This window comes from Emys orbicularis, chromosome 14, assembly GCF_028017835.1.
Source record: "Emys orbicularis isolate rEmyOrb1 chromosome 14, rEmyOrb1.hap1, whole genome shotgun sequence".
NCBI lineage: Eukaryota > Metazoa > Chordata > Testudines > Emydidae > Emys > Emys orbicularis.
The window spans coordinates 4,852,066-4,874,491 of record NC_088696.1 but is presented as its reverse complement, the minus strand read 5'-3'; the positions used below and the strand labels follow the sequence as shown (position 1 = coordinate 4,874,491).

Genomic DNA, 22,426 nt, shown 5'->3' with positions numbered 1-22,426 from the left:
AATGACGGGGCCTTCTAATCTGTACATTGAGGCTTCCCAGGGTGCTTCTTTACTTAGAGGTTTCATATTTCGGATCAGGTAGAAAATTGAGGCCCTCGCTACTTGAGGTCACTCAAGATTTCAGAATGCTTTTTTGCAAAAGAAGGGTTTGTCCTTGTATGTCCTGGCCAAATTCCAATTTGGTTAATTATGTTCTGGTTCCTTAATAACCTCGTGCAGCATCAGTTGGAACAGACTTCTTAAACTGAGTTGTTATACTGGCACTTGGCTGTGTGCTTCTAAGCAACCTCTGCGTTCCGCCTCAGCAGGAGCTTCACTTCGGTAGGGGGAGAATAGATTTTTTTGGAACGTTGATATTGATGAATAAATCCTGTTTTATTAAGTACTACAAACTGAAAGATGCTGTAGAGGAGCTCCTTTACTACGTTAAGCTCCATACACTGTACATGCAAATGAAGTACGTTCTGCTTTCCAGGCGCTTTTCATTTTGAATAGGGCTAATCTGAAGGAATCCACAGGTTGATAAATTGGTTAACTGAATTATGGCTTAATGAGAAGTATGAGCCATCCTCCATTGTCTTTCACCCTATCCCCAGCAGCAAAGCAGCAAGACGGAGCGTTAATAGTTAGCACACAGATTTCCAGTGGAGCGGAACAAACCTCCTAATCATGGAAGTCTTTTCATAGTGGAACCAGCAGCATTGCCATGCTGGATGTTTCAGTAGTGAACACATTAATGTCCACATGTTTAGGATACAGAGCTAGTTCATAGACACAGAGCACCTTATGCGGGTGGTATACTGGAGAGAGGAGTTACTATCAGAGTACATGGTCAAGGTTCATGCTGACTACTTTATTGCAAGCAGACATGTAGTTCCCGTTCCGTGTGGTATCTCTGTGCCCTATGAGGCATAAAGCTGCAAAAGACACTGAAGCTTAGATCAAATATGTCTAAAATCCCGTGCAAGCTACCCTGTCTCTGATCGCTTTCTCTCCATTCACCAGTCACTGTGCACCTAGAGTCTTTCCCTGCTGTGACCATCTTTCTTCACATCACGTGCCAGCAGCAGTCTGAGATGAGTCAGAAACCCTCTTGAAGCAGCTAAGAGCTGGCTTCTTTTATTTCTCTTCACTGCCTACATGCCAACACCACCATGGACTACATGGCGTCTTGCATGTATGTAAATCCACTTGAAAACACAGCAGGGTAGGTCACATGGGCTACCAGCCTCAATAACAGGAACGGCTTTCATTTAAAGAAAGGCCGGGTGTAGTTGAGATGTAGCTGTTGAACAAGCGTGGGCTGAAGTAGACCTGAGAAACAGGAGTGTCCATAGTCTGGTAAGAGTTTTTGTAACCTGTTAGCATAGTTTTGAATGCTGGCTGTCAGATATCCCTGCAGGATATTAACTGGACCAGAGCCAGGACTAGTTGATGATAGAGAGTTGAACCAGTTTGCCGGGTGTTGCTATATGTTGAGTAAGCAGGTAGCTCTTGAGGAAAGACTAACCATGGAAATGCCCTCACAGAAGCATCATTTCCCCCTTGGCATTCGCCTGGTTGTATGCTCACTGCTGAGTCAATAACTGAAGCATATACAGAAACCAGGCTTCCTGTTGTGATTTATTTTTTCCCAGGCTAAAACCCTCTCCAGGAAGTTTAAGCAGGGAGAAAGCACTGTATCAATCTAGGCAATAGGTTATGCTTTCTTGGGCGTACTCAGTCCAAGCTCATGCTCAGTGTGTAGTGTGGAGGCTGTGCTGTCTCTGATGAAACAGAACCTGGAGTCAGTGACTTCGTGTCTTTTGAGAATTCGGTGGGCGGTTTCTTTCAAAAAGCTCTTGAGAGTGGGGGTTAGACTGCTGTAGAAGGGTGAAACACCCTTGAGTTGAGATCTTCGGTAATCTTGGCACCTTGGCCTCTGAGACATAGCAGTCCCTGGACAGTTTAAAATAAGATTCTCGGTAGACTAAATTCAGTTATGAAGTGGTAGATCTTCCACCGGAGATTACACACAACCAGCATCACCTTGCTATCTCCCCAAGCCACCTGGGAGACAACTGGGCCAACAGACTTCACCTGGGACCCTGGGGCAAGACACTTTAGGTATGTCTACACTGCAATTAGACAGCCGCGGCTGGCCCATGCCAGCTGACTCGGACTGCGGGACTGTTTAGTTCCATTCGGGCCGCAGCCAGAACTCTGGGACCCTCCCACCTCGTAGGTCCTAGAGCCTGGGCTCCAGCCTGAGCCCGGACGTCTACACTGCAATTAAACAGCCCTGCAGCCCGAGCTCCGTCAGCCCAAGTCAGCTGGCACGGGCCAGCCGCAGGATTTTAATTGCAGCGTAGCCATACCCTTTGTGCCTCTATTTCCCATCTGTAAAAAGAGGATAATGCCTCCTTTCTTCTGTCCTCTGATTTGTTGGTTTAGATTGTAAGCTCTTTGGAGCAAGAACTGACTCATATTATGCATCTGTACTAGACCTAACAAAATGGCAACCAGCCAGAGCTATCAAAATACAAATAACAGGCCCGGCAGTGGTCAGCAAAGTCTCAGGAATAAATGCAGAGGGTCACGGTCAGATGCTCAGATATGGTGATGGACGCAGTGTGAAAACCTAGGTCAAGTCATGGTTTATCACCATGTCCACCACTTACCTTGCATTAAATAGCGTATATCAAAGAGTGGCATTGGAAATGGACAGTAATGCTATATGGAGGGATGGAACAAAAGCCTAATACTGCTCTGCATACCTGTCCTAAATGAGCCGCGTTCTGTGTAATTGCTGTACAAAAGTCCTGTCGGACTGAGCCTGGGGCTGCAGCCGTGAAACAGATGAACATGAGAAATGAATGTCTCCCCTGCCATCAAGTTTTACGTTGTATTACCACTTGGAAGATATTTATACATGCGGGAGAATCCCAGGTAGTTAAAAACATGTGTATTTTCCAGCCGTCAGCCTGAGCCACCAAAGAAGGAAAAGGAGACAACTACAACCACCGGCTCTCAGTCCAAGAGAGCAGATGAATGGAAGGACCCCTGGCGCCGATCCAAGTCACCTAAGAAGAAACTTGGAATGTCTGCCTCTCCCAGCCGTGCGCGCAGACGCCGGAAAACCTCTGCGTCATCGGCATCTGCCTCTGGTTCTTCCAGGTAAATGGAAGCAGGGGAGACGGAGGGAGAGCTAACACGTGAGCCTCCCTTGGATTATCCCTGTGATATGATTACCTGTCCAATATAGCAGCCATTTCAACAGGCACTTGCGAGTCTTGCTGGTCTGTTAGAGCACAATTTAATATTCCCATGTACCGTCCTAGACCTGTATAGCAGTAGGAATGGGGTGCAAGCAGGTGGTAACAGGAGAGGCTTGGAGCACTGGTAATTGTAAACGCTGGTGTGAGGCACATGGGTTACAGCTAGGGTGACCAGACAGGACAGCGGGTGGGGGGTAATAGGAGCCTATATAAGAAAAAGACCCCAAAATCGGGACTGTCCCTATAAAATCGGGACATCTCGTCGCCCTAGTTACAGCTTAGTGGGTTGCGACAGTGAACTGTCATTGGGAGCAAGGGGAAGTCTTCCAAGAAGCAGCTGTAGGTAGTGGACTACCCCAGGAAATTAGAACTTGAATGAGGTTCAGCTGGCTCTAATCACTAATCCTTGCAAAGGCTCCTGGGGGGTGGGGTCTGTGGCCCATATAAATCAGACCTAGCTCACTCCAGGGGTAGCAGCGGGAGGGTTGGCGATAGGAAGGGCGTGCTCGCACGGCTGAAGGAGAGTCTGGTAAAAGCTGGGAGCATGGAGACTGTGGAGCCCAGGAGCAGGGTCGAACAGAGCCGTAGAGGACAGAACAGCCCCATAGAAAGCAGGTACCGAATCAGGGAGAGTTTGGGCACAGGCTTGAGCCTGCCTCCCTTTAAAGACTGAACTTTGGGTTCCCAAAAAGAAAAAGGACCTCAAGCGCCCTTGAGATACACAAAGCACGCCAAACCGATACGATTTGGGTCTGAAACGGGGATAAAACGCTGGTAAGATAAATCCCAACATACCTTTGTCTTAAGAACTGCTGCATTCCCTGGATTCCTCCCCCCCCCTCAGATCAGCAGTGGTCAGGCCATCCTGGCCCACCGGGGAACAAGCTGGTGGTGACATGGTTGAAGACCATATCGAAGAGCTGGATTCTGAGCTGCCTTTTCCCAAAAAGGGATGGAGAGTCACGCAGGCAGAGGAAGGTGGTCAGCCTGTTCCAGATGGCTGGTGTGGTGGTGGCAAGAGAGCTCTCTCCATCGAAGGAGGAAATGAGGGGTGTGGGGTGCAGGGAGAGAGATTATAGATCTATAGGGTAATATGCCCCTGGATTGGTCTTGAAGATGGGGATGGGAGGTTTGAATGATATTCAGGAGAGTCCCTGAAACTAAGCACTGAAAATGAGAAATTTGTTTTCCCCAAAATGAGTTGTTAATCTTTTTCTTCCAGGTCGTCTTCTCGCTCATCCTCCTATTCTGGTTCTGGTTCTTCACGGTCTCGTTCCAGATCCTCTTCCTACAGCTCCTACTCTAGTCACTCTTCCAGACACAGTTCTTTCTCAGGCAGCAGATCCAGGTACTGTTTCTCTGGCTTCTAATGCAACAGCTGCAACTTTCCTCTACTCTCCAAAATAAATAAATAGGGTGCTTAGTTTTAAAATCTTTTCTTTGTGTTACTCAGATATTAAAAGCAGATACAAAACCAGTATCTGAAACAAAAATGGTCAAACCAATGATGATCTTAAACAGCAAGATCAGAATATAAAGATAATTACTGGGAACTAAAATACTGGAATAATTACAGACCATGTGCTGCCTGTATTTCAAAACAGTGTTTAAAATTTTCTCACCAAATAGCTCCATTCAGTGGATGGGCCTGGTGTTCTCTCTGTGGACGCTGCTGTTTATTGCTTCTTTCCCACTGATACTTTCTATACCTCCCCTTCATACACAGTAGGTCTGAAAGAATCATTTTCACTGTTTAAAAGACATGGAAATGAAAGTCTTGCAAAGTTGTTAACTAGATTCCTCTATAACTTTTTAATGTTAGTTGGTTTAGTTACTGTTTAAATTAACCAACTTTTTATATGATAGTGACAATAAACCATTTTTAAAATCTGTTTTCCCCCCACTGTTTTTAAATAGAGAAGCTGATTTAGCCCTACTCTGCATCATATAAGGGTACTATTTTTTTTTTATTTGCTGTTTAAAAGCCTGCCTCTTCTGCACTGTGGGTTTGCAACTGTACACCCATTGTGCACACACACAGTTGCTGGGGTTGCATCTGTGATTAGGTATTTGTGCACTCAGATGGCCAGTTATGTCTGTCAGTACATTTGTGCATGCAAATATCTGGTTTTCCGGTCCAGTGGTGGTAATTGTGCAGTTGCGTATGCCTGGCTTAGAAAATCACGCCCCTGAGTTTTTCAATGATTAGCTCTTTACAGGGGTGTTATGAGGAGGAATACATTAAAGATTGTGAAATGCATTGAGATCTACTGATAAAAAGTGCTATATCAGAGCTAGGGTGGTGGTGGTATTATTATTATTTATTATTATTTTATTTATTATTCTCTTTCATCCTGCACTGGAATTTCCCTTTAAAGAGGAGGAATTAATGTCTTTGACAGGAACCAGCCTGTGCAACTTTGTCTTAAAGATGTTTTGATATTTTGAAATGACACTTCTGTGCCTTAGTGCTGCTAGAATGCCGGCATATTTATTAGTTTGCCACTCGCCTAAACTGAGCGAGGGCGAGGATAGTTCCCCAAATCAGGAATGAAAATAGTAGGAGGAATTGCTCCCATCCTGGGCACCTCTTTAGGGTTGAAATCGTATGTAACCTCAGAGTGGATTGAACTGAAAATACAAGTGTGCAGTATGTCATTTGAGCCAGCTTCTTCGCCCAATTAAGGAATTGCTCTATAGACACAAGCACTTATAGGAGAACAGGAGGAAAGGGAAATTAACTTTTCACTTTCCTCCCCTGTGCTTCGCCCTCTGTTTGTTGCAGAACACTGCCATCCTGTACAGTACCAATCAGTCTGATGCATTTAACGTGGCTGCTGCTACTGTGCGAGGAAGTGATGAAACTCCCAGCTATATTCCCAAGATCATTTGGTATCTGAAGAAAAAGTTGTGTAAACAAACTAGTCTTCTGGCCCTGGGAAGTGTTAGGCTGCAAGAGACTTTCAATCCTGGTAGTAAGGTGACTCATTTATCAGCTGCAATCATTGTCAGTTATAGCACCCCATGGTACCAGCAAGTCACTTGACTCTGTCAGTGCCAGTCCAGGAAATAACTTCTGCACTTGGCTCTCTTGGCTTTGATATACTCTGCTTGATTGTTCCCCTAACATTTCAGGAAATTGCAAGTGCTTGATCCATCCCATTTTTTTCCAAAGTCTTTTTGCTCCTATTTAAGTGTCTGTAGATTGCATTTGGAGTGTCTGGGCCAGAGCAGGAATACGTAGGACTTGAAATAGAATTCACACTTGCAAGCATGATCTAGTCTCTAGTTTCTCTCTTAATAAAAAACCATTTGGTGTACCTGCCTGTGGACCTGAAGCCTGTAATGGAGTATAGAGGGCTTGGACCCAAACATTAATATGGAATAGCTTAGAGCTAGTCACTTTCTGGCTAACATCCAGTTTTCCCTCAGAATTCCTATCTCCCATCCTGGCATCTAGAGCGGAGGGCAGGTATGACACTAAGAGAACAAGTTTAGTCCCACTAGAAGTAGCCAGTGCAATACAGCCATCTAACCCACGGACGGAGAAGGTATAAATAAGAAGAGGGTACTCCATACACCTGAAAGGCCTGGAGACCACAAGTGAGAGAACCTTTCTGCGATCCCAGGGACTGAGTTGAATGATGTACCCCTTCTCTTTCTCCCAGAGCTAATCTTTTTTTTTTTTTAAACTGTCCAGGTCGCGATCCTTCTCATCTTCCCCTTCTCCTTCCCCAACACCATCTCCACACAAAGCGCTTGTGAAAGCTAAAGGGGAGCCTGCACCACCTGCTGGAAAAGGGTAAGATTTCTTGTCTACTTGGAAGAGATGGTGTAGGAAAGCCCTAGAACTGTAGTTTCACCTTGGCCCTTAAAGGGTCCCAGGATATGATTCTGATCTTTGGTTCTGAAATCAACCACCCTACTGAAAACTGTAAATACAGAATGTTGTTTGTATCGATTGACACTTGTGTTTAAGTCTTTGATTAATTGTGTTCTCTTAATTATCTCATAGGGGTAGGGTTGCAAAAATGGCAGTCCTTCAACTGTATTAATAGTTCATGTACACAAGCTACGCGTATGGGTATATGTAAATGGTACATATGTACACACACACACTGATTTGTAAATTGGGTGTGTACAGATATGAAATCTGAATGACACTCTTGTAGAAGGGTTTCCATGATACAAAGCATGTGACTAAAGCTAGTGTGTATTATACATATCATTAAACTAGCGAGAGGAAATATAGCTGTATACAGTTAAGGTGTGTCTGTTTTGCAATGTTGAGCATGAATTAACACAAGCACAATAGATATGTAAACTTAAATATTTGTTTAGTAGCTTATGTCACCCCTTGTGCTCTTTTTTTAATAGGCCTATATTTCATATTTCACACACTTCTGTCACACTAACATAGTACACGTGGTTATCCTGGGGAATGTTTCTCTGCTGTATACTAAGATCATTGTTTTTAAAGGTGACATGGAAATTTTTCCAAAAGTTAGAACTTGGAGGTCGGGCTGAATGCTCCAGCAGGGCACATGACTACTTCAGCCCATTTCTAATTCAGTATTTACTCACTTTCCTGAGCCCATGACGTGCCTTCTATGGATTGGGTCCCATGTGGAGTCATGCCTTTATATGTACTCTTCTGGTAATATTGCATCTTCTGCTGAACAGCATTGCAACCCTCCAGCTACCTAAAGTGGCACCTTTTCTTTTCCCTGTGGAACATGGCACATATTTAATATTTGTGTTCTGCAGGTTATAAAATAAGAATATGAAATAGGTAGCAAAAGGGGAAACTAACAGCCTTTGCAGCCAGCCAGCTCCACCCCGGTTAATAATGGATGTGACATCACTATCAGAGTGAATGCTGGACCATAGCCAACTATTATGTTGTAAGTGATTGGCTCATCATGGGTCTGAAGAAGAGTAATGCTGGAAATGTGCTGAAATGACCCCTTTCCTATTTGGTATGTTCAGTATAAAAGCTTAAAGGCAATGCACAAATATACTATTTTTTGTGGTAATATACCACTGCACACTGTAAAATGCAAGACTAAAAGTCTAGGGTCAGAGTTTCAAAATGAGGCATGCACAAATGGATGCATACATTTGCACCAACCTTAGCATGCAAACGTCCACTACAGGTAAGTGAATCAGTTATTTGCACACAAGTTAGTTCTGTGTGTCTAACTTTAAAGTCTGACCCAAAACTTGTAAGGAGATGTTTGTTTCAGATATCTGCGTATCATAAGTAACTAATTCCAAGGGGAACTTGTGGACTGTAAACTGCTGGAGTAGGTTGTCACCATAACACTGTTTATATAATAGTTGATCTCTTTAAAAAATCTTTCATATTAGAATGCAATAAACTGCCCTCGTTAAGGGGCTTTGTAGTGTCCGAATATTTCTGTGAAATATGGTTTACGTTGACTTTTCCAAAAGGCCATAGTAACAGGGATTGTATAATGTTTCAGTAGTGGGAAATATGTTGCTTCTGAAAATCCCCGTGTTACATGCCCGTGGTGTTTGATCATACGCGAGAGTATCAAAACTCCATTTTAACTTTGCAGTGAGAAGTCTGTGAAGAAAGTAGCTGCCCTTCCAGTCCCACCACCATTGACTAAAGTTGCAACAGCTGCACCAGAGCCAGCCAAACCAGTGGATAATAGAGAGGCTAGAAGGAAGGAACGTCAAACAAGGACTCCACCCAGGAGGTAGGAGAACCTGGGCAGAGGGATTTGATCATGCGTACAAATGAAGAGCCGGGTAATTGCTAATTAAGGAATTAACCAAGAACTCACTCTGACTTAAAGGAGAAATCTGTTCCCTGGGATAGCAGGGGAATCGGAAAAGGAGCAGAACGTATTACTTGCGTGCAATAAAAAACCCAGGCTGATCTCTCGCAAGACCTGTTGAATGAGAACAGCAGGTGGAATCCTTGAATCGCACCAACAGGAAACTCTCATAGGGAAAACACACATTGTAGAGCAGCTGATTGGTTAGTCCAGCCATTGAGGAAGCAACAGAAGCTCAGACCTATGTTGAATCCAGAGGGTCATGCTCCATAATGAAGTAAAGGGGGAGGGAAGGACTCGGGGCTGCGGACTTGGGTATTGGCCTGCACCAGATGCTTAATAGCGTCAAGAGAAGATTTCTACTGCGCCAACCCAGAAGAAAATGTGACTTCAAAAATGTGGAACGTCCCTCAGACCTAGCAAAATCGATGTGTCCTTTGAGGACAAACAATAGTTTTCTTAGATCCTGGTGTTTTAAATCAATAAAAATAAAGTCTTATGCCATAATCCTATTTTCCTTTCAATTACAAGCTTCCTAGGCAATTCTTAGCTTTGAATGGAGCTGTTCCCCTTGTTCCTCAATAGTGACAGGAGAACAGTACTGGAAAGTTTGAGTTACTTCTGTCTCTAAACCTGAAGATTGGTTGCTAGGATTCCTCTCCCCTTAGAAAAGTGGGTTATTGGACCCGGTTACTCTTAGGAGTCCTTAGACACTGCGTGATCCCTTATGTGACTGTTATGGGTGTCAGGGTTCGCAGAAGGAAAAGGAAATAAACTGTCCCTAATGTGATAATTTAGAAGATCGGTTCCAATTAGCTCATCACCCCAAACTTTAAGTAATGAGAGATGAGTTTGATATTTCTATAGTTCACGCTACAAGCCAGCCCAACAATCTTGTGCACTTTACACCTTTGTTTTTAGGAAACATTCGCTACTGATGCAATAGGACAGGACAGAGGTGCTGTTCTGTGTCCGGCTCTAACCAGCATCATTCAGTCTTTCACGAAATACCTGCTGTTCAGAAGTGGGGATGCGTGGCCAGGACAGGGAACTCTGTTTGATTGACAAAACAGAATTCTCTGCTGTATGATCTAGTGTCAGTCAATGTTTGTAAATAACTGCATTGGAAGCCTCTTGCTCACCATTGATCAAATGCACAAAAAGCAACCCTGCTTTATTGCTGAGTAGAATCAGATGAGAATGGGTTCTTTTGATCTGTGTTGCAGGCGGACTATAAGTGGCAGCATCAGTGGCAGTGCCAGCAGCTATAGCGGCTCCAGTTCCCGCTCTAGGTCCTTGTCTCGGTCTCTCTCCAGATCTCATTCCCGATCAACGTCTGCCTCAGTTTCCCCCTCCCCATCTGGGTCCAGAAAATCCAGGTAAAGCACTGTGTTTCCCACTTTATCATCAAGGTTGACAGACTCAGATTATGTGTAAGTGTTGTACTTGACACGTTTGAGCGTTTTTCCTTGCACTGCATGCACCTGCTTGTAAGGTGGTTGCCTGCAATGTAGATTCATTTGCTCGAAGTATATAAATGAGTCTTAAATTTTGAAAAATGAAAACAATGTTAACAGCTGCCATGTTGCTTATTCTAGGAAAGAATGAAATTATCGTCAGTGTGCCCTGAATTATCCATTTTCACTCTACCGTGGGGCTGAAGCCTCTTCTCTCCCTGTTTTCAAATCTTAATTGAACATTTACCTTGCTGTTGTAAATAAAAATTCCAGGGTGTTTCTTTTTCTAAGGTAATAGGCATTCATGTTACACAATGCTGCTGTTCTAAACTTTTCTCTAAATCTCACTGTTGGATCTCTTTAGGGTTGATGCCTGGCATGTCAGCACTGCTTGATCAGAAAGCATCTAATAGATCTGTCTAGTGGTGGTGGTTTGCGCTGTGAATGGCAAATAAGGTTGCAAGAATGGTTCCCGATACGCATTTCACTCCAAGACACCATTCAATTCTTTGAAGCGAATGGGTGTGCTGAGTCTGTTAGCTCCCTACAAAGCCCAGTGACTAACAAATTCTGATAATCCTGAAATGAATCCCCTTCAAAAGTATATTTAGATTAACTTGTGAAGCCTGTTCATACACAAGAGTCTTTCTGAAACCCTGTAAGCAGCTGCACCATTTTTTTTCTATCTAAAGTTCTTAAGCCCTTGGGTAGTATGATGGGTGTGGCATATGAACCTTTATAGAACGGAACAGAATGTGATTCAAATCAGAGCCAGTTCACACCTCTGTACACTGCAGAGCCACAAGGTTGAATGGCTACATTTTTCCCCCCCAGGAATTTAAGCATGTTTGTCTGATTCATTAGACCCTCCAGAGTCTGATGTGAGAGGCTAGGGGTGAGTCTGCCTCTCAGGTGCTCTCTTTTTAACTCAACCCACTGTAAAGTTTATGTTTAGGATTTCAAATGTCTGCTTACATACACAGCACCAAATGATGAGCCTGCTGCTTTACAGGTATTTGCAAGTAAGATCCCTGCCTCGTGACGCTTACTGTAGACAGCACAGATAGGGTGTGAAGGCAGAGATGGACAGTGAGTGCTGGTATTCCTGCTGAAACATCAACAGAGCTGGCTTAATATTTACTACCGTGCTGCTTTACCCAGCAGTGTGAAAACTTTGTGTGCATGACACGGTCAGAGTACTCTGCCCACTGATACTCCAGGACCAAAGCACTTTTTGAACATAGGAAATAATGTACTGAATGAAAACAGACTGCTGACACAATTCTGTAGCCACACCCTCCTTTGGAGATGAAATTCTATCCCTGGGTTACCAGGTCATCACTGCCGCCTCTAACAGCTCACTTCTGTCATGGTACTGTTGAGTTGTGAGCTTGTGATTTGTTTTAAAGTGATGTGCCCTCCAGGGCCACCCAGAGGGGAGGGGGGGGCAAGTGGGGCAATTTGTCCCAGGACCTGGGCACCGCAGGGGCCCCTACGAGAATATAGTATTCTTTAGTATTGCAACTTTTTTTTATAGAAGGGGCTCCTGAAATTGCTTTGTCCCAGGTCCCCTGAATCCTCTGGGCAGCCCTGGTGCCCTCCCCTGAATTTCCCTGGGATAGTCCCTAACACCAAACCTTTGATCTATCTTATCTTTATCTGGTCCAGTGCAAAGTACAAAGTCTGCATCAAAAAAATACAGTAGTAGTTCTCCAGCATTTTAATTGTGCAGAACATGTCATCACACAGCATCCATCTTGTGGGCCAACTTCCCCTCGGCAATACCACCTCCCCTGTGCTGTTCTTCCCATCTCTGTGGTCTTGTGGTGCTTCAAAAAGGGAACTTGGTGTCCTCTGGGATGTAGTTCTTGAACCCCTGGCTTGGAGAATCCATGTCTTTTAAAGCTTCCTTGGTAAATAAGTATCAGGCAACTTGTATATCAGGCAGCATGAATGATATGGGGAAACTCTTGACCTGAACTGTATCACTGAAATGTGTAGTCCAGGGCTCACCCTAGTTCTAGCTTTATTGATATCTGTGGATGAATAAGCTGTATAACTGTCTCTGAGTATAATATTACATTGAAGGTTTTTGTCGTCTTGCATCTGACAACACGTTTGAGGGGGTGATGTCATCCCTGCCTCAGGAGATGCAGACAATCTTCTCATCTCGTCATGAGTACCACTCCCCTTTGCAGCCCTTGTGACGGCTCCTCTGGTGTGGTGTGGGAGTTAGGGAGAAGGCGCTTGTGTGAATTCTAGACAGCCTCGCGGTGTTCTCCGCTGCCAGAGATTGTGAGTGTGTGTGTCTGTTTTCCAGGTCCCTGAGTGTGAGCAGTGTCTCCTCTGTCTCTAGTGCCTCCTCCAGTAGCAGTTCCATACGCAGTGCGGACTCAGAAGACATGTACGCTGACCTGGCCAGTCCAGTGTCCTCAGCCAGTTCCCGATCCCTGACCCCAGCCCAGCAGAAGAAAGGTAGAGGTATCCTGAGAATGAGGGAACGGGGTGGGGCAAGATCTGCAGAGAGCTCACTTGGTGATATGGCAAACAGCATGGAACCCATTACATGGAGGTAGAGAAAAGTGTGGGGAGCAACTCTGGTTTGATATAGACTGGGAGAGTCCAAAGGCTTCACCCTGGACAAGTGCTGAGAAGGCAGAGGTGACGAGCTTGAACGGGAATACTTATGCATCATTTCTGTGCCGTTGTCCATGTCTGCTCGGCTGCCTGTCTGAGAAGGGGTCTTCCCTTCCTCACGAACCCTGGGTGTGCTTTGGTGCACGCTCCCCCATCATCCTGCCATTGCCCATCCTGTTTTCACTCTCACCCTCCTGAGATGACGAGCCAGTGCAGCTCTCTCTTCCTGGGGGACTGTTATTTCCTCTCAAACTCCCCATTTGCTCATTCAAGACCCCATCACAGTCTGATGCAAGAGCTTCTCATTCCTTGTCTGCTGATATGTTAACTATTCTCCCCTGGGGAATTCTGGCTTCCTACCGGTTTTAATCTGGGCGCCGTCGGCTTTGCTAACCAGAATGGGTCCCTGCAGCGCCTTCCATCCTTTGAGCCTTTTTTTAAAAGGCAGGGCAGGATTTATTGCGCGTCGCTGACACTGGGATTCTGGTTTCAGCAGGAAAATCGAAAAAAGAAGACAGTGTTAAAGAGGAGAAACGGAAACGGGAGGTGCCTGCCCAGCCCCTGAAATCAACAAAACCCACACAAGCGAGTAAATCGCAGCAGCTGCTCCCACCCCAGCAGCCCCCGCTGCCCCAGCCTCAGCAGGGGGGCTTCAGTGCCCACAAAGAGATCAAACTGACGCTGTTGAATAAGGTGAGAGGTGGGGTGACTGCTCTCGGTGGGCTTTTCAGAGCGGGGGGAGGAAGGGACCATTGCTGGCTCTCTGGCCTGTGGAGGAGAGTTTGCTGCCCTCTTGCTGAGGAGAGCTCTGCTGGGTATGTCTGCAATTGCTTCTGAAGTTCTCCTGATTATGGAAAGCGGGCAAATGACAGAACCTGTTGGGCAGCGTACACGATGTCTTGACTTCTGGCTGTGTCAGAAGCTTCCCTGGAGCACATTCCTCCTACTCCATCAGGGGCTGTTGCCCGCTTTCCCTGAGCCACATTCTTTAGGCCTGTGGCCATATAGCACCTTGGCCTGAGATCTCAGCGTGAGATCTCCTGAGCTAGGCAGGGTCGCATGTGGTGCCTTTCACTGCAGCTTCTCCTGCCTCTGTCTGAGCCTCGCCAACCTGCAGCCAAATGGAAGCATGATCTCTATGGGCTTGACTCTTGTTGCGTAAGAGCCTGCCTTGGGAATGAGCTCTCCTTAGCCTGGCTGGCTCTAAAAGTGATCCCTGAAAAGGATTAAAATGGGTCAGTGCATGAATGTGGAGACCCCAAAGGACTGTCCTGGGGGTTGCAGAAGGTGGAGTTGGTGGCTCATTAGGTGTGACTCCCTCCTAGTTAGTGCTGGGCCTGATACCCCAGCATGCCGTTTGGAGAAAATGTGCTCCTAGAGGTAGCCGTCCTTTGGCTGAGAAGCACGGTCAAGATCCCGACCACATGTGGGGGTTCATCCTCATGGTGCTTCATGCTGGAGGAGGGAGGTAGCCCAAGTGACCTGGATAATTTCAATTGGAGTGGTCATTTTCTACTATCCTGAATTCTGCTTGCAACGTTCCCTCTACCTCTCCTCCCTCAACTGCAGTGAGGAGTGTTGTGTGTGATGGGATTCCGACAGCTAGCTCGTTAAGCAAGCTAGGCTCCTCTCTGGTGAAGGGGACACGATAAATGACTTACTAAATGTTACACAGACCCTGCAGCATCACATAATGTGGTGGTAGACTCCCCCCTCCCTTGGGTTGGGGCATGTCCTAGAGACAAACATGGCCCTGTAGATCTAGTTAATACTCGTGTCATCATCCTGAGCCAAGCCAAAAGAGACTGGACAAAATGCAGCTTTTTTATTCCTGCAGTTGGATGTAAAATGCCCCGTTAGCAGAAACGCGGTCTGACCTCTACGAGCTGTTCTGTTCATTGTAATGGCACGTGACTCCAAGGGATCACTTGGCTGTTCAAGTACGCGGGGAGGCAGTTTACCAGCCTGCTTCAAGGAAACCTCCTTAAATACTGGGGCAGTGTGTGTTGCTGGCGCGGGAGCCTTGCGATGCCCACAACAAAGGAAAAGCGCCCAGCTACCTCAGTTTCCTCCCTAAGGGATATATATGTATCCGGATCTATCATCTGTTTCCTTCCATTTCAGGCGGCTGACAAAGGAAGCAGGAAGAGATACGAGCCAGCAGACAAAGACAGACAGGGCTCTCCTCCAGCCAAACGGGTTAACCTGTCACCTGACCGAGGTGAGGAATCTGAGAGATGCAGCGATAGGGTAAATGCTCTCTGGCATGGCCTGAATGCAGCTCTGCGGGCAGCAGTTAAACTGCTGCCCCATACTGCTAGGGGAGGTCATTTGGTCATGGGGCTGTCAGCAGGTTAGAGTCCAAGGGATCGGTGCCTTTGCCTCCAGTAGCTGGAGAAATGAACCTCTGGCACACCCCCATACAAACCGGGGCTGTGTCTTCTCCAATAAAAACAGGGGTGTTTGCCGTGCTCTCCCGCTGGCAAAACATAGTGGGGAGGAGGAACTTTCATTTACTGCGAGGTGAACCCCGGGGGCGAGTATAGCGCTGGCCTCCCTGGCTACCTTGTGGCTATCAGTGCCTGGTCTCCGCTTCAGATTTTACAGCAAGATAATTATCTTGCCTCAGTTACTAGCTGTAAAATCCCCCACTTCCTGTCAGCGAAGACCAAGGATGGAGTACCGTGCTTTAGTCTCCCGGGAGTCCTGGGGAAACGTTCATTGTACACAGGCCTGCCATCCACTCGCTGCCTGTTATTGATGCGGCTGTTTGAGTCGGCCGGTTTTAGAAACCGCCACGTCTCCAGCTCTCTCCCCGCTCGTGGTGTTGCCCCAGGCTTTAAAGGGGGGCACAGAAGGTTGAGGGGCCGGAATATAGTATTAACCCCACTTAAATCCTGTGAAACAGATACTTCCCTCACTTCCATCCACTTGTGTGTGACAAAATCTAGGCTGGGACTGTAATAAAAATACACCAGGGCTCCAGTCTCTTTCCTGTCTCTTGTAACTTGCTGGCACTGAAACCTAGCTCTTCGTATACTTGTCCATTAGCACCTTTATAGCGGTTAGGGCCCTGTAGATGCAACCTGTCGGATAACCAGCTATTACCCTGCTTTCTTTCAGCCTTGGCTGTTGCTAATGCAAAACAAAGAAGCAGGCAATGGTGGAGGTGTTGCAGCTTTACCTTGAGTGTTGTACAGAAGCAGGCTGTGACACGTGATGACGTTTCCCCTGAGCTCTCACCATAGGCGTATTACGTTGACTGTGGCTTGGAGCCAGCAAAAATCCTTTGAGTGCTAATAACCCTGTCCCATCCCACTACTGAAAAGTGGCTTGGAGGATTCGGCTAGGTTTAAGATCACTAGGACTCAGTGAGACAGTGCAGCTAGAGCAGATATTCACGCCTTCAGCCAGCTGTGAAGCAAAGATAGCCGTTTTAGCCTAGTTCTTGGATTGTTGGATGGACGTGGGAATGCCAGGCTAATAAGCACTGCTGTTCTAACCCTCCCAGTGCCTGACTTGCCCGCAAAGGAGAATGCACCAGACATACTGCCTGAGTACAACAAAACTGTGTTGCTTCACCTCTCCTCACGATTCATTTGTATATAGCACTGTAGGCATGCATGCCATTCCCAGGCAAACATAAAGATGTCCCGGGGGCTTGCGAGCCAATGGAAGGATCTCAGTCTGGAAGGCACAGGGCATAGCGCTCGCTGCAGTTCCCGGCGGAGGGCGAGAGGGCAAAGCTTTGTGCATCACACGCTCCTAGGTTACTCTTATTCCTCACAAGTGCCGTGTCTCTTTGCAGAGCTGAGGGAGTTGCAGCTGGACCTTTCCGTTCCCTGATGCAGCCTAGCCCGTCTAGGGAAAGGCTCTGTTTAAAATGGCGCTGTGCGATCTGGTAACACTCCATGGGTCATGCGAGGGCTAAAACCTTTTGTCTTTACATTCTGCAATAGGTCCTCGCGATAGGAAACCTGCTGGGAGAATCTCTTCACCCAAACAAGATCGGCAGAGAGGTCAGAACCCTAAACCATCTCCTGCTCAGACAGACAGGTCAGTGCGTATCCTGCCATCAGCTCCCACCTGTGACTTGTTCTCTCTTGGCCAGCATGGTTTGCAGAAGAGCAAAAGCCTTGGCTTGTTGGCTAGGGAAAGAACTGTTTGGCCTCAGACCTATGGAGGGAGACCTCTCTTTCCCTTCTCTAGCAGTCTCACCATAGAGAGAAGCAACAAGAGCCTCACTCATGGTCTGTTAAAGAAAACTGGGAGGATGGGGATGTAATTGGATGATAGAGTGGCTTAAGGTAGTACTGACAAGCAATGAATTCTCTGCTACTGCCCTGACACCAGTTGCTTCACCCCTGTGGCTCAGTTTCCCTGCCTCTGAAATGGGTTTAATTCGGACCTCTCAAGGAAGCTATTTGTAGTGCACATTGAGATCCTTGGATAAAAGGTGCTCTGGAAATGCAAAGTTCTAGCAGTGACGATCTTAACTCTATACAACTACTTCAGTGTGAACTGCAGCCGGTGGAGTTTGCAGGGCGGAGTCAGATTGCGTGGAAGCCAGTGGGCTCCCTGTGCCAGCTGTCCCATTGTGGGGTCAATCCTAGCTACAGGTGCTGGGTGTGACCGCTCGTCTCTCCTGGCCAGTGTGCACCATTCCATGTCTCTTGGCTAATCTCGCACGAGCTGAGCCACTTAAAGAACAGAGTAGGCTGCCAAGATGTGGCTTCTGGCTGGAGTTAGAGTGAATGACCCCAATTCCATCTACACCTGTCCAGCCCCTGGGCTCTGGTGCCAGCTTGTTCTCCTTCCTGTAGTCTCAACTGAAACAGTGCAGAGCAAATGCCACCTTCGTTGCAGAGCAGAACCCAAGATGCCGTGCCAGGGGGCTCATTGCCTTAGTGAGCAAGGACCACGCCTTGCTCAGCGAAATAGGGAGTGCTGTTCCTGGTACAGCTGAGAGGGCCTCTGTCCAACTCGATGCTGGTAGGAGCCAGGTAACACTGCTTTGCGTTCCTCTAGCACTTCCCTCAGAGATCTCTGCGGACATTCAGCCAGCCTTGTCCCACACCTGGCCTTCCTGGGCCGTGGGGTCTTCGCCAATCGGGACACCGAGGCACAGAGAAATCGAAGCTTGCCAAGTGGGATAGAGCCTGAAATAAACCCAGGTCTCTCACTGCTCAGTCCTGCGCATTAACCACAAGCCCAGCCTTCCTCCTTAACCGGCGACTGCTGTGGCCAGGAGGTTCTATTTCGAAGCTGTAACGGCGAAGCTGAGCATTGGTACCTGTTTCGTCTGGAACTGGCATCGCTAGCTCCTAACCCTCTTCCACCTGCTCTTGTTTGATGCGTTAGTAACACTATCAGCTGGGCCAGGGAATCACAAGAACCTGAGCTCGGGGCCTGGCCAGGGAGTAAAGGACAGTCAGGCAGAGCTCTCCCGGAACTTGGGTTTGAGGTTTGAAATGCTTTTCAGTTCACGTTTGAAAAGCCTGCCTCTTACTCAGGGATTAATATCAAAGGGCTTCAAGTGAGGAGTTGCTCGGTTTAAGGAGGATTACCAGGCTGTCTCTGTAACCTGGGCGATTGAGTCTCACCGCTCATGTGACATGCTGCTGTCAGATTGCCAGAAGCAGCTACACAAAGTGGCACGAGTGTGACCCCACGTGACAGCTGCCAGAAAGAGGGAGGTGAGGCTCAAATTGCACCCTTGGCGTGTGACCCGCTGAGCTTGGGCACTGAAGTCATGTGCACGTTGTGCAATTCCGAGGACTATATACACTGTTCTGCAGTCCCTGCAAGGGGGGGCGTGGGACGGGTGACAGCATTTCCTGGCTTCTGTCTGTCATCACTGCCTTACCTAATGGCCGGGGGTTTCCTCTGGATTTTTGTGGCCCCGAGTAGGTGGGAGCAGGGAGGGAGGTGGAGTGCTTCCGTAAAGAGTGTGACTCGCCTCTTTGAACTCTACCTCTGCCAGTCCCTGGAAAAAGCCAGGCAGTGTGGATGGTTAGGTGGGGCAGCCGAGTTCATTCAGCATGGGGATTCTTTGGAGCCATCAAGCTGTGCAGTATTTAACCATGTGGTCCCCCCCCCCCCCCTTTTGTTTGGTACAGTCATTTGTTGTCTCTTATCTCAAAGCAGCTTGTAAACTCCTTGGGGGAGGGACCATGTCTTCCTGTGTGTCTGTTCTGCTCCTAGCATGCTGGAGTGCTGACCTAGGCCTCTGGGTTGCTACTGCAGGAAAAGTCATGAGGGTGGTGGGTTTAAACTCCACCGTTCCTCAGGTACTTTTTGGCTGGCTTGCCACTTGAATCCTAAAACTCATTCGTTTCAGCCAGCCTTTAAAGCAGTGGAGCAACTTCCTCCAGCGAAAACCTGATTGCTTCATTAATGTTTCTGCATCACTGGGAAAATGTGCCATGCTATTCAACCCCTGCTGCTGTTCGAAAACCACTTGATCTCAGAGCTGCCCATGCAGGAGGGGGGAGCCCCCTCTGTTACCCATCAATCCCCTCTTACCGCATTCTGGCTTTTTCTCTCCCCCACCCTATAGGAAGCGCCAGCTGTCGCCCCAGTCCAAGAGTTCCAGCAAAGTCACAAGTGTACCAGGCAAAGCAACCGAGCCAGGCCCAACAGCTGCAAGTGCGAAATCGGGCAAGTCCAGCACGCTGTCGCGGCGGGAGGAGCTCCTGAAGCAGCTGAAAGCCGTGGAAGACGCCATTGCTCGTAAACGGGCCAAAATCCCTGGGAAAGTATAGTCCAATGTGTGCAGAGCTCTGTCTCCACCTGGATTCAAGACTCTTCTATGTTTTTATAAATAGTATACAAGCGGCCACTCTGGATTTTGCAGTTCTGTCTGATTTTGGCTGCAATTCTTTTTAAAAATTAAAAAAAAAAAAAAAAAAGTTTGTCAGCTGAAAAATCCCACAGACAAGACAACTCACTCTGGCTCCTAACCCGTATGGTGGAGAGTCGGGGAATAATCCCCTCTCTGCATCAGCCATGCAAGACAGACCGAGCCAGCACCAAGATGGAGGCCCACACCACCACGTTTTCCCTGTAAATTATGCACAGAGGACTCCAAATTCCAGCCCTGTCGGATACTTTCACTTTCTCTCTCTCTCTGCCCGTCCCTCCCCTCTTTGCTAGCCATAAGTTGTATTCTTCTAGTTAGCCTTGCTGTGTGTTGAGTGTCTTCAGCAATGCAGTTCTATATACTGTGTAATGAGAGAACCGAAAACCGCTGTGAACTACTGGCAACATCATCTTCTCTCCCCTGCCCCTCCCTCCCCCAGGAACAAAACAAAAATATATATATATTCTTGACTAAAGTCTGATTGGGAACTATGACCTGTCTTTTATTTTAAGCATCAGATTGTTTTAGTTGATTTAAAAAAAAAAAAAAGCAAAGGTATTGTTGGGATGTCTGTCTGAGGAGGGTCTTTTTTTGAGGGGTCTCCCTGAAATAAAGTATTTTGATAAACAGTTCTTCCTTTCTAGTTTGTTCTCTTACCGATCCCAGGGTGGACCCCTCACCGTGGTCTCTGGGCACCTGCCCTCGTCTCTTTGGGTATTTCTTCCCTCTGTCTGTAAGCTCTTCAGCCAGGTTTACGTCCCCGCGTAGTATAGTGCGGTCAAGTGACAGAGCCATTTAATCGTCCAACACTGGCATTGCTGCTTCTAAGGTTTGTCTGAATGTGAGCTCCTGTCATGGCTGGGCTGCTGCTTAATGTTAGCGTTAACGTCCTAGTGGTGGCACATCTTGTGCTCCAGAGCTGTTTCTGGAGGCTCGTAGTGCCTTATAAATGCTGGGCTCCAGCCAGAGCTTCCATTGAAGATCAGCTGTATTGTTTAACCCTTGCAGAACTCCCATCAGGAAGGTAGCACTATCCCCATTTTTCAGATGGGGAAACTGAGGCACAGGCACTAAGTGACATCCCCAAGTTCACACAGCAAATCAGTGGTAGAGCTTTGAGTGGATCCCAGAACTCATGGTGCTTTGACTGGTCCTTTAACCACCAGATTGTGCTTCCTTTCCTGACCCTGCTGTACTACTTTGAGAGCTAATTTGATGTCACAAACTTAGCATCATCAGGGTTTGCTGCACGATCAAATAAGGGATGAAGGATGTCAGACAAGGGAGAAGCCACCACTACTTCTAGTGATGAACAGGGATTCTAGAAATGCATTTGCCAACGAAAAAGGCAGAATTTGCGTTTTTACAGAGAATTTTTTATTTTTACATTTTATGAAAAAACATACCCTAGAACCCCATTTATCCGCGCTTCCATTATTAGTTTCTCCGTATTAACCAAACCACCGGCTCTGACAGGGGTGGGGCTGACCGCCCGAGGCCTGCCACTGTCAGCCCCAGGTGGTTGGTGGTTCAGTTAATACAGAGAGCCGGATAATGGAGGCTCCAATAACCGTCAATAAAAAGGTATTGAACTGATACCTCTCTATAAAAGTGCAGTGTTTCATTTTAATTCTGGGAAAACATGGGGTTTTATGGCTTTTATCGGAGAATTTTGTATTCTCAGAAAACCTGGTGATGAGCTGTGCTCTAATGACAAGTCAAAGGGTGAGGGGCCTTTAAAGCCAAGGCCCTAGTACAGCGATACCTAGGTTTCATCATGAGATGAAACTCCGAGCTCAACAGTAAACAGACCCAAAAGAACACAGGCCGGGAGCAATATTTCAATCGCTGGATAGCCCTTCAGCTGGGAAGCGAGAGACTCCTGCACGTCTGCCACTTTCACCTGACGCACAGCACTCTTACTAGTGACAATAACAAGTTTAGTCATAGCGGAGGGATGCGGGGAGACACCAGCCTTCTGGAATCAACTCCTGGTTTTCCCACCTTCCCTAGCCCTACGTTAGAGAGTCTGGGGCTGCCACTCGGGCTACGTTGGACTGAGGAGATGGGCACAGCCCAAGTGGCTCTTCCCAAAATCTGCTGGCAGTTCGGGTTTGACTGGCTGCTCTTAGATTCGTTTCATTCACTGCCAGATAAAAAGATTTTTTGCCTTGGTGTTTGAAGGCCAAAAAAAAAGTGGACCTTGCCAAAAAGAAAAGGCCTGATTTGCTGCTTGGGTATCTTGGCTGGTAGTGCCACTGGGAGGGGAGCATGTTCCCGAAGCTGGTGGTGACCAGTGTTAAAGGCATGGGGCTGCACCTTTCCCTGTATCTTCAGCCATCGCTGCGAGGCCAGGCTCTCTGGACCAATGACCTCTTCCCCATAGCAACTGCCACATTCTTAAAC

General features: G+C 47.1%; 1 protein-coding gene across 4 annotated transcripts in view; it reads left to right on the top strand.

The window, feature by feature from the left end:
• Positions 1-20,651, top strand: part of ZC3H18 (zinc finger CCCH-type containing 18) — a 52,616-nt gene extending 31,965 nt beyond the window's left edge. The window contains exons 9-18 of one of the 4 annotated variants that reach the window (XM_065416407.1): positions 2,956-3,156; positions 4,480-4,605; positions 6,958-7,059; positions 8,840-8,983; positions 10,291-10,443; positions 12,878-12,996; positions 13,652-13,851; positions 15,283-15,379; positions 17,118-17,214; positions 19,718-20,651. In XM_065416407.1, the coding sequence (XP_065272479.1) occupies positions 2,956-3,156; positions 4,480-4,605; positions 6,958-7,059; positions 8,840-8,983; positions 10,291-10,443; positions 12,878-12,996; positions 13,652-13,851; positions 15,283-15,379; positions 17,118-17,214; positions 19,718-19,922 (1,444 nt within the window). In that variant the 3' untranslated portion in view covers positions 19,923-20,651. Of the gene's footprint in view, positions 1-2,955; positions 3,157-4,479; positions 4,606-6,957; positions 7,060-8,839; positions 8,984-10,290; positions 10,444-12,841; positions 12,997-13,651; positions 13,852-15,282; positions 15,380-17,117; positions 17,215-19,717 lie in introns of all 4 variants that reach the window. The other 3 variants (XM_065416406.1, XM_065416405.1, XM_065416408.1) reach the window with 3 other exon arrangements.
• Positions 20,652-22,426: the final 1,775 nt, after the last annotated feature.